Source organism: Haliotis asinina, chromosome 6 (genome assembly GCF_037392515.1).
Source record: "Haliotis asinina isolate JCU_RB_2024 chromosome 6, JCU_Hal_asi_v2, whole genome shotgun sequence".
NCBI classification, from domain to species: domain Eukaryota; kingdom Metazoa; phylum Mollusca; class Gastropoda; order Lepetellida; family Haliotidae; genus Haliotis; species Haliotis asinina.
This window is the reverse complement of record NC_090285.1, coordinates 66,654,183-66,666,620: the sequence shown is the minus strand read 5'-3', so window position 1 is coordinate 66,666,620 and position 12,438 is coordinate 66,654,183. Positions and strand designations below refer to the sequence as shown.

Genomic DNA, 12,438 nt, shown 5'->3' with positions numbered 1-12,438 from the left:
TGAAGAAAGGCTTTCAGCAGTTTATGGGAAGTCTTCCCCTTCATCAGCTACCATCAAACGATGGGTCAATGAATTTAAGCATGAGTCTTGAAGATGACCCCCGTGCAGGTCGCCCTACAACAAGCCCTAGTCAGGAAAACATTGACAGAGTGCACAGATATGTGCTGGAAAATCGTCGAATCACACTCCACGAGTTAGAGGAGACCACAGGCATCGAACACGGATCCATCGAGACAATTCTTCATGAACATCTCGTCATGTCTAAGGTGTGCGGAAAATGGTTGCCAAGAATGCTTACAGATGAAATGAAGCAAACAAGGGTCAAAATAAGCAACTCCATGCTAACCAGATACAACAAGAATCCAGAAGATTTTCACTTTAGGCTAATAACCTGTTATGAAACCTGGATCCACCACTATGATCATGAGAGCAAACAAAAATCCATGGAATGGAACCATGTCACTTCTCCCAGGACCAAAAAGTTCAAAGCCTCCAGATCAGTGCAGAAGGTAATGGCGACAGTCTTCTGGGATAGCAAAGGCGTCATCCACATAGATTACTTACCAAAAGAAAAAACAATGAATGGGGAATATTACACTAACTTGTTGAGGCAAGTGCGACAGTCAATCAAGGAGAAGCGCCGGGGCAAGATCAGACGTGGTATTCTTCTACATCAAGACAATGCTCCAGTGCACACCTCTCGCGTTGCAGCCGCTGCTGTCCAGGAATGCGGGTACGAAATCTTGCCGCATCCCCCCTACTCTCCAGACCTGGCACCAAGTGATTACTATCTGTTCCCAAATCTCAAGAAACACTTGCATGGTCGTAGATTTCAGGATGATAATGAGCTTATTGCTGCTACTGAGGCTTGGTTTCTGGACCAAAATGGCGCCTTCTACAGAGATGGCATCAGCGACTGGCAGAAAAGATGGAACACAAGTGTCTTGACTCACAAAGGGACTCTGTTGAAAAATAAATGTGGTTCATACCAATATTTTGTGTTTTTCTATGCAAGGCTCAAAACTCTGGTGTGCTGGTTAGTGGATTAAAGACTTGTAAGCAGTCTTGTGAAGCTACTACCTTTATATAGAAGCAGCCTAGAAGTGGACAGTAAACCAAATCCCCATCAAGAATAGAAAGGGGATTTGGTTTCATCTTTGACCGATCCTAGTGAAATGAATACACCAGTATAGAAAAACATATTGTTTGAGCGTTTTTATGCATATTCCGTTGTTCTCGTGGAGATTTTCACCCACTCGGACAGTGTCGGACAATGAAAAAAATATCATCAAATTAACGTTTTCCCGTACAGAATATCCAGAATATATAAAGGCAACATGTAGTATTTTCAGAGTTTCATTTAAACGATGAAAAACTAATGTTTCTGTGACATAGAAAAATCAGCTGAAGTGTTCTTCCTTTCATCAGCGCCGGCCTGAAGTTGTTCACGCGCTGTTGTTGATATCTTCCGCTGCCAGTTGGACTGTATCTTGTGGTTGACCTTTGTTGTCACTCGACTTTCATCTTTTTGTACATGTTCCAATGTCTTTTATCCTACTACTAATGGAGGGTGACTGTGTCCTTCCAACTGTATGCCCTGTACAGAGGCTGTGTCTTGCCATTTAAAATGCACCCATTAATTGTGTAGCATTTCTTTGTTGTTTGTAGGTTTGTTTGTTTTGAAAGGAGATTTCCGTGCTAATATGTGGATTCGTTTTGGAAAAAGGACACGTAATAATGTATGGTCTGTTTGCCCTTTAGTCCCGCGGTTACCAATATTTAAGCTGTATAAAGTGGGCGGCTAAATAATAGAGTCTGGACCAGACAATGAAGTGATTGATATCATGTGCATAGACTGGAACAAGAGTGTGATCACCCGATCTCGTTAGTAAACATGCACATCTCTGTACGGTTTTGTAGGAATGTGCTAGTTCGACAGTGTTTGACAAACCTCATTTCATTTTAATACTCCTCCAATAGTAAAATTTACAAAGAGCAGAATGGGCAAGAAAGGGATGTTGGGGTGCAAGGATCAAGTTCCTGTACAGAAAATGATTTTCGGAGAGGAAGAGTATCACGGCAACCTGTCTATGTGGTGGATTGATTGCTAAAATGCATATGACTCCGTTAAGAAGGGGAATATATTTCCTTCTTGTCGAGTGCTTTTCTAATGACATTAGCATGACATTGGGACTCGACAAATGTAATAGGTGACAAGGTAACTAATGATGGATCGGTCAGGTTACAAGGAGGAGGAGTTATTGGGCATCTTGTGGAAAATCAGGCCTACACCTATCTGGGAATGCAAGATCGAGACAAGCTCCAGAATGCCCAGATTCAAGACAAACTTCGGGCCGAGTATAAATCTCGTTTAAAGAAAACCTGGAGCTCAGGGCTAAATGATCGCAACAAAAAAGCCAAAGCCACCAATACATTTGCCTGCCCAGTCTTATTCCGTTGGATTACTTGATTGATTGAAAACAAGATATCCAGAGTCTGCCGTCTGACCAGAAAGATCACGTCTGATCCACCACCCTCTCTACTCTCTTAGTCATTTATATATGCCATTCAGTTCTGGAGGCCGGGGTTTGATTATTGTGGAGGCTCTTCATGAAATAATTTTATTATGTTGTTTTGCACACATTTATTTGTCGGATGATCCTCTGGTGCATGTCAAGACTCATGATCAAAACAAGGAATTCCACAGGTATTTAAAGCGTGCCAAGGTTGTTGGACAGAATCTGAAATTTGAGGTTGATTTTGTCTATGATGATGTACTGCTGTACGGTACAGCGATGGGAGTAAACAGGGTGAAGTTATTGACCAAGTCCGCACAGAGTCGGTTCTTCGTTAAGAAGCTCTCAAAGAAGTCATTCCATCGCGCGCATTAAAATCCAACCGACTCCTTCGCCTGGAGGAAGTCGACTGGTCTCAAATGTGAAAGTGAAGGCTTCCCTTTTGCTGCTCAGGACCCGTCACTTCCCACTCGCAGTCGCCAGAATGTGATTCTCAATCAAAATATAAACATGAAATATCGACTATGTAAGAGATTTATGTAGCAGTTACATGATGTATTTTGTATTCTGTTTTATTTAAAATCTCAATGAAAAATCATACAAAAACATTTCTTGATGTTATTCAGTTTTGTGGCCAACGGTGTTTGTGCTTGTTCTGGGTAGGCCAGGTTTATGAATACGTATTTCACGTGCATTCCATGTTTATGGAAATCTTTGTTATAGCACGGAGGATATTGGTTGTTTGATGGGATCACCCGCTTCAACGTGATCATACCTCGTGTCTTGTGGTTTGCATTGGGTTCTGAGTGTTGACAATGTGAGGTTGGGTCGTAGAAGTCACCAGGTTAGTTATATTTGGTTGTAAAGTGGTTTCTAACATTTTAAGGTGTTATATATCAGTTGTGCATGTAAAACAAAGGGAAAGAGTTCCGCATGTAAAACAAAGGGAAAGAGTTCCACCCGTTCCCCCTTCTTATTACATAGAATATTTCCACCTTCCCAGGTGTGGTATTCCAACACTGATATAAGTTCATTGTATGTTGTTTCATACCTGTTCTTGCTTACTGAATGAATATTTAGAGTGAGGTATGCATGTCAGTTTGTAATTTAGGCTTTTGACTGGGGTGGGGGATACGGGCAGAACTCTTACCAATTAAAGGGTTAGACTAAAAACGTCTAATTATGTTGTGCCAATCCAGGTTAGGCTGTTTATGCTTTTAATAGGATTTTCTACTTACATTTTCATGTAATGTGTACTGGATGGTTGTCGAGCGTGTATATTGTGCGCGCTGTAGTAGTGCGTGTTGAGACTGATTCACTTGCCTATACTAGTGATAAATTCATGTTATGTCATACTTTTTTCCTTTTCACTTTGTAGGTTAATCTCCTAGTCACCTCACATCGAGCAGATGTCTAAGGGTAACGTCGTCTTTTAGACGAGTGAGCTAATCTCGAATATAATGTGAACGTGTGAAACGTATACTTTCCCCAAGAATAACCAATATGTGCAGGACTTAAGTTCAAGCTTAGTATGGTTATATTAATTTTGTGAGATAACTAAAGGAAAGTTATTTGGTATTATTATGTTCATTTTGCTTCATTGTGATGTGCATATCGCTTAATGTGATCGGGGCGGTGGGGTAGCCTAGTGCTTAAAGCGTTCGCTCATCACGCCGAAGACCCGGGTTCGATTCCCCACACGGGTACAATGTGTGAAGCCCATTTTCTGGTGTCCCCCGTCGTGATATTGCTGGAATATTGCTAAAAGCGGCGTAAAACTAAACTCACTCACTCACTTAATGTGATCATGATTTATGTATTCAGTTCTCTCCCTTTTCCATTCACTGGTGTAAATGAATCTGTGATATACCCTTGTGGTAAAAATACATATTGTGATATTTATACATACATACAATGTTATTCGTCTTCCCACGATATATCTAAATGAACGGATGCACACTCAACAGCGAGTCGAAGTTATGTTTGTTGGGGCCAGTAGCTGTGACATTTACAGAGACTGTCCAACACCTTGTCTGTCGATGCCCTTCCTTGACACAAACAGCAAATCTTTAAAGACATGATGGCATGGCTTGCTGCTTTTACTACCATCTTCGCCAAGCCCGTGGCTTTGACTCTTGGGTCCATCCATTTTAGACCCATGAAGGTCCCGGGGTAGAATAGGCCTTCAGCAACCCATGCTTGCCATAAAAGGTGACTATGCTTGTCGTTAGAGGCGACTAACGGGATCGGGTGGTCAGGTTCGCTGACTTTGTTGACACATGTCATCGTTCCCAATTGCGCAGATCGATGTTTATGTTGTTGATCACTGGATTGTCTGGTCCAAACTCAATTATTTACACACCGCCGCCATATAGCTGGAATACTGCTGGGTGCGGCGTAAAACTAGAATCACTCACTCACCCATCCATTTTACGACCCTGAACATGTCTAATGCGTCATAGAAATGCTGCTTCCAAACTTCCGTAGAATAGTCCCATTTACAGTCCCACAAGAACTCCAGCAAACAGACCTGATCTTGTCATTTTTTATAAAGCCAATGAATTTAATTATATCATTGAAATTTCTTTCCCTTTTGACAGCAACATGACTGACAAGTTTGTGGACCTCGCCTTTGATATGTCTAGCTTGAATCCCAAGTACACTGTCGTGACACTCCCCAGTGTTCTCGGTGCCCTGATATAGCAGTACTTCTGGTATGTGTTGGCGACCTGTAAACCAATCACACGATCGATAGACCAAAATGTCAAGTGATTCAAGTGCATTTTCTGATTTTACAGAGTCGCTGCCACCAACTTAATATTAGCGTCAAAGCCTCGCCACCCAACCAACTGGCAAAAATAAGTTCACACTGACAAACAGTTGCTGACCATGTACTATATGCACAATGTGGGAGATTTCAGGTATTTCGAGTTTTAAAAGAAATATAGTTTTTATGTTTCGTTATTATATCAGCCCTATATTAAGACTCTGGGCCTAATGATAGTCTAGTGGTTTTACTGTCCTTCGTAGACAGTGTCTTCATAACATGCATATATATTCTTTTTTGTCACGTATGTTTTCGTCACGATATGGCTGCAATATTGCCGATGTGACGTTAAATATTAACTCACAAACTCACTCACTCACTCACTCACTCACTCACTCACTCTGGGCCTACATTTTCGAAGCTGTCTTGGCGCTAAGATAGTCGTTATGGCTATACATTAAAATGAACTTACGACTGTCTTAGCTCTGAGAGCCGAAAATCTAGGCGCTGGTTTACACAAATGCCATGATATCCAGATTAGTCAATGGCTGTACAAATGTCAGAAAACAACTTTTATTGACATTCTAGAAGTTAAAAGATGAAGAATGGGGACATTCTGTGATGTGAGGGCAATTTTATGTGTACATGGAAACGTGGCAGTTACTTGACAATATTAGAAACCATGTGGAAACGTGGCAGTTACTTGACAATATTAGAACCCATGTGGAAACGTGGCAGTTACTTGACAATATTAGAACCCATGTGGAAACGTGGCAGTTACATGACAATATGAGAACCCATGTAGAAACGTGGCAGTTACTTGACAATATTAGAACCCATGTGGAAACGTGGCAGTTACTTGACAATATGAGAACCCATGTGGAAACGTGGCAGTTACTTGACAATATTAGAACCCATGTGAAAACGTGGCAGTTACTTGACAATATTAGAACCCATGTGGAAACGTGGCAGTTACTTGACAATATTAGAACCCATGTGGAAACGTGGCAGTTACTTGACAATATTAGAACCCATGTGGAAACGTGGCAGTTACTTGACAATATTAGAACCCATGTGGAAACGTGGCAGTTACTTGACAATATTAGAACCCATGTGGAAACGTGGCAGTTACTTGACAATATTAGAACCCATGTGGAAACGTGGCAGTTACTTGACAATATTAGAACCCATGTGGAAACGTGGCAGTTACATGACAATATTAGAACCCATGTGGAAACGTGGCAGTTACTTGACAATATTAGAACCCATGTGGAAACGTGGCAGTTACTTGACAATATTAGAACCCATGTGGAAACGTCGCCTATACAGATTAAAGGAGTTGTGGATCCATAAAATTGCCCTCATTCTTCATGAGAATAACTCCGGTCTTCTCTACGTAGCTATTTCAGACCTCTAAATATTTTACGAACGTCATAGGCTGGCTATTATTTGAACATTGACATACTGCCCTGTGATAATCTTTGAAAACACATGGAAAGATGCATCATGATTTCCCTTATCGCAATTGGCTGAAACTGTCACACAAAGACTAAGGCATGACACTGTTGACTTGTTACAGATATATAATCCGCTGAGTCATTCTATCAGTTCCGTGTTGCTCAGTGTAAGTTATGTTAAACGTAATCACCTCAAATAGATGTGATGTGATATGTCTTCTGTCACCAATCAATATATCACTTGTCGGGCTTATCAAGGGCATTCACCACTGTACACCAGACACAGCAGGTTTGTCAAGTGTATGTACATACACAGGACAAATGAGTCATGTTTTACTGATAATAAGTTCATTTGTTTCTGTCCGCCACTTAGATCAGTACAGTAAGAAAACAATATGACTCAGTTTTATTGCTTGGTCCCAAAACGTTAACTATAATACGATATAAGTACATTTCCGTTGTTATTTTCATAGTACGTCAACGCAATTATTACTTGACATATGCAGTTGCAAAGTAAATGTTTTAATCTGCATTTTATATATTTTTATTTATATTATCCGCAAACAACAACACCTAGAGAAGATGACATTGGTAATGATAGTCTTGATCACTAATGTGTTTGTATAATATAAAATGTATAAAGAGAATGAAAAAGTTTAAAACGAAGTCGTGATCAGACATTTTTAGGGCCCAGATTTTCGAAGCTCTCTTAGCGCTAAGATAGACGTAAGTTAATGTTAATGCATGGCACTTACGATCTTAGCGCTAAGAAGGCTTCACAAATCTAACCCCAGAAATACAAATACATGTATAAATACCAAAAATATGTTTATAAATATAACATTGTGACCTGTAACTTCAAAGAATATAATCTGAGTAAAATAATCGCCTGACCCGTTACATGTTGGTTCTTACAATAAACATGGCTTTGAATATAGCCACTGTGACCAGAGTATGGAGTAGAAATATGGGTATTTCTGTATATTGTGTGTTTGCAAACATCAGATCTGTCAAGAATATATTTTCTAAATAATGAAAACTAAAATGACGTATTTTAAGAAACAAACTACTGTGGGCACACATGTCATGATTCATGATTTATGATAACCGGTGGAGATCTGGGTGATATCAATTCAGGAAATTCCAAGAAATCTGATACAACTCCAACGTAATGCATCATTCAAGTAACCTGTCATTCTCATCTCTTTTTCTGGTGAACAGGTGTGTGTGTGTCTACACTATGCAGTGATTTGTGTACACACTTCGTGATTTTGTTTTAATCGACAACGTAGGAAGTTAGACTGCCGTTTTGAATAAAGCCCCAAGAATTGTGTTTCACATTTTTACATACATAATATTGAATAAAACCGCAAATGTTGTGCTTTACATTTTTACATACATAATATTTAATAAAATAAAAGTTTGTTTTACCAGTGCAGATTCATTATGTCTAACTGACATTATGTATAAATTAACATGTAAATGTGACCGAAAATTAAATAAAAAAACATGAAGATAAAAAAAAATTCCCGGTGAAAACATTAATTAGAACCATATTTGCACCATTTTTCGTGTACCCCTTAAAGCATTCATCGTTTATTAATTCATTGATCTTCGCTCGACAATAACGAAGAGGCAATTTACTACTCATCTAAATCACGTGTGTTTCTTTACTTCTGTTTTCTGGGGTAAGCTTGATAGTCTCCCCATCCACTTCCACCTCGTCAATGTCGACCTCCGTCAAATGGTTGAGCTTGCTTTTGTCCGCGAGGCGATCTCTGTACTTGGCGGGGATGTACAGAGTCAAGCGGTAACTGTTTGTGACTTCGGCACCCATCACTCGGATAGATTCGGGGGGAATGTCCAGACAACTGGCCAAGCTCTTTACAATCTGATCCACTTCGTTTCTCTTAGTCAGAGTCTTCCGGACATGTAAATTGACCCTTGCATTACCTCCTGAAACATGCATGTTGGTGGACTTGTAGACATAAAACAATCAATCGATGTAACATTTATACTGCGAACATTATTGATTCGGGTAAATCTAAACAAGTTTCGAAAGCAGACTTAGAAGGGGGCCGTATCTGGGCTAACCTAAAGTGTAGAGCGACGATTTGGCAAATATTACCTTCATGAATGTTGGAATATTCAAGATACAGCGCGTCGTCCGAATGTTTCCGAGCAAATTGTGAAACCATATCACAAAGATCATCTCTTCCAATCCGTGTGAGGACAGCTTGAAGAAAGGCCAGGTTTGCGAAGGAGATGAACTTCTTCTCACGGAGAAATGCGAAGAAATGTAATGGCTTCTTGAATTTCGTCAGTTCATCTGCAGGACAGCCATGTTCCCCTGTGAACACATTAAAGATATTACACATAACGACATAAAACATGCAAGAGACTACATACACATAGAAATGTTTTATAGAACTATTTAAAAACCTCATTTTAAAAACCCAACATTCATATATTTGTCGCCCGTGAATATCCGCGTGAATTGATCTTTAGTAACTAACGGGATCGGGTGGTCAGACTCTGTGTCTTGGTTGACACATGTCATCGCATCCTCGATATCTCCTGGGTATAATAATCGATGGATCATCCAGGGTATAAATGAGACATCGGAACGTATATCCTGGACATATTGAGGATACTGTCATCGTAATCCCGTTACCTTCTGATCAGGGGATTGTCTAATCCAGATTTGATTATTTACAGACCTCCGCCATATAGTTGTAAGACCACTGAGTGCAGCGTAAAACCACTCACTATATGTTTGATGCATTGCATTACCCAAGGCTATGTTTTCCAATACTGCAGGCATATCGGTCGGTGAACTTGGCTGTATCATGACTTACACAGTGAATGCTTAGAATATCCTCAAATCGTTAAAGAATATTGGAAGGTTCTGATTTGTGTCCAGGCATCTGAAGACTAAACAGACTGAAATAATAAGCAGCATGGATATAAGCGCCGGGTCTCCCACTGGATTGCGTTGTCTGACACTTGAGCCACTGATTCCAGGACATGAAAGACCTGTGGGGTCTTGTCAGAAGTACTTGGAACCATACTACAGTAAGTGAACTGGTTCTATATTTACACTGTAAGATGTAATCTTCGGATTAAGTCTCGATACGGGAAGGGAATAATTAAAGCGTCGACGACAGGGTACATCACGTCCTTTGTGGGGACTATGGAAATGACATGCAGTGGGTGGTGGTGAGTGTCAATTACTTTGTTCGTAAATCTTAAATCTTAAGGCCTTTCATTCTATATGCCTCTCTACAATGATCATTGCCACCCCCTTTCCTAGCCATACATTATGAACGGCCCCAAGTTCTAGTTACAGAACGTATTTTGTCATTTGCTTGATGAACATTTCAAGGGGGTTCCTTAACAACATAACCACGTGGTTACAGAAGTCGAGTATCGAGCAGCTTCCTGTTGGAAACTATTGCTTGAAACGTACACACGGCATAGGCGTTATTTTTACCACGGCGTGGCACACTGTAAGCTTTATTTTCAGACTAGTGAGTTACTTCTGATAACAATCCGAACAATGTTTGAGTATCACGCGTTCAACAAACACGAAAAAAAGCACAAATATAGTGCCGTTCATTAAACGTGGGAGCTGACCTTAAAGAGATGCCTACATAGCTGATGCATCATTTAATTATTCTAACTTCAGTGTACAAAACCTTGGTCGTCTTTATCAACATGATTTCTGATGTTTAAGTACACCGTGAATTCTTAGCAATGAACTGAAAACTATGCAATGCTGCACGCACGGTTCAGAATACCGAGACGTAGCGCCCAATGAAAAAGGTTTTTATCTCCTGAAAAGATAAATGAAAAAACACTAACAAAACAAGTGAGAACCAATTTTGTCTTACCAGTGAGGTACTGCTGTATGCGATCCAGCTGACTTGTGGTGATTTCTTCACCTGTTGTACAGATGTCATCAATAAGGTTCAGCAGAGGCATTTCCATTGCCCATCGCAGCGCTCTTTCACCGTCCCGGTCAGCCCCACCTTCTCGACCAGCCCCACCGTCTCGACCAGCCCCACCGTCCCGATCAGCTCCACCTTCTCGATCACTCCCCCGTTCTCGATCAGCCCCACCTTCTCCATTAGCTCCACCTTCTCCAACAGCCCCAGCTTCTCGATCAGCCATTTCCACTGAAAATGCCTGAAAAACTTCATGTTTTACGTTCATCGACAGTGTTCACATCGGCACATCGTTGCGATAATGGGTAAGACTCTTGTGAATAAAACGCACATGGTTCACACCGTAGGGACGTGTTCGATTCCCTCACGTGTGCGTGCTGTTAATCCATTTACATTACCGAAATTGTTAAGGTCGCTGTGATGATACCAAAATCACTTACCTAAAGGTAGATTTCTCTTTTTCTCTTAGACGGTGAATCTCCTTCTACTCGGACAGCTACAATGCACGTCGTAAGCAAGAACGCCGTGAAGTTGAAACAACGCCCACGCGTCTTGGTCACCTGTATCACAGCCACAGTACTAGTTACAACTGTAACGGTAAGCTTTCTGCTATGTTAATAGTGTATCGATATCAATATCGATATCAATAAAGCTGCAGCCATGTGATAACACTATTTATTCTATACATACATATATAATGCTGACGTACAGTGTGTGTACTTTGTACTTTTGTGTCTGTATCTGTTAGTTAGATCGTAAGCGACCCTTTTAATGTAATGTTCAGTTGTAATTGATATTTTGATAACGTATTGCACCCAGTAACGTGATATTATCCTCCGACAGATTATTGTTTGTAGGTTCAATGTTTGCAGCGTACTGTGATGTAATCATTGAGATCTCATAAGGTGACAACGTCTCCTTCACATGCCATCTGACATCGTTCATATTGCAAGCGCGAGTTGCTACAATGATAAGAGATGACAGTTAGGCGTGGTTTTAGAATGTATTAACAATGGAAATATTTAGCAATGCTTACCATATATTCCCTAATGGGTAAACAGTGGAGACACTACTTCAAATCATTTCATTTTATTACATCAAATAAAAGATTATATATGACAATATATATGTTTAATTACAATGTATTATTGTTTCCTAAACCTAAGAGACGTGTCTGAATAACGTCTGATTTCAACAGCATCAGTCGTCATGGATAAACTGAGTGCATGCACCAAGTGTTGTCATGACCAACATTTTGTCTCTTCAGCGAAAATATATAAACACTATTTGGTGTAAAACCACCTTGTACTATTTTACAGAAATGATCCCAGACAATAATTTTCTTGTGGAACCAATGAATGAGCGTTTTCGGGTAATGTATATGATAATCTGTATTGGTCTCATACGATACGATAACAAAAAATGGGGTAGGTTGAAGGACCTTTACTGGCATAACAGGTTATGATTGAATAGTTTAGTTTACTGGGATGGTATTGAAACTAGAGAATCAAACGATCATAAAATATGATATTTGTGTTCCTAGCGAAAGTGTCCATCTACTTATGGAGCCGATATCGGGTCTTCCTCCAGCGACTTACGAAACCGAATGTGTTAATTGCAAGTGTTCTTGGTGGAAAGTTAATTGCAAGTGTTCTTGGTGGAAAGTTAAACAAAGCCCCATTATAGTGGACAAAAGGTATTCCTTGAAATCTCAAGTTTTTGCTATATCTTCAAGGTTCATTACGTTTGTT

General features: G+C 40.1%; 1 protein-coding gene across 3 annotated transcripts; it reads right to left on the bottom strand.

The window, feature by feature from the left end:
- Positions 1 to 7,134: 7,134 nt before the first annotated feature.
- LOC137286828 (uncharacterized) lies at positions 7,135 to 11,389 on the bottom strand. Of its 3 annotated transcripts, none has more exons than XM_067818835.1 (4): positions 11,128 to 11,389; positions 10,634 to 10,928; positions 8,869 to 9,090; positions 7,135 to 8,696 (listed from the first exon to the last, which is right to left on the bottom strand). In XM_067818835.1, the coding sequence occupies exons 2-4, from the start codon at positions 10,911 to 10,913 to the stop codon at positions 8,392 to 8,394; spliced, it is 807 nt and encodes a 268-aa protein (XP_067674936.1). In that variant the 5' UTR covers positions 10,914 to 10,928; positions 11,128 to 11,389; the 3' UTR covers positions 7,135 to 8,391. The 3 variants fall into 3 exon arrangements, with proteins under 3 accessions (XP_067674936.1, XP_067674937.1, XP_067674938.1); XM_067818836.1 differs by having other exon boundaries at positions 10,634 to 10,936; positions 11,128 to 11,335; XM_067818837.1 differs by having other exon boundaries at positions 10,634 to 10,918; positions 11,128 to 11,335.
- Between the last annotated feature and the right edge of the window lie 1,049 nt (positions 11,390 to 12,438).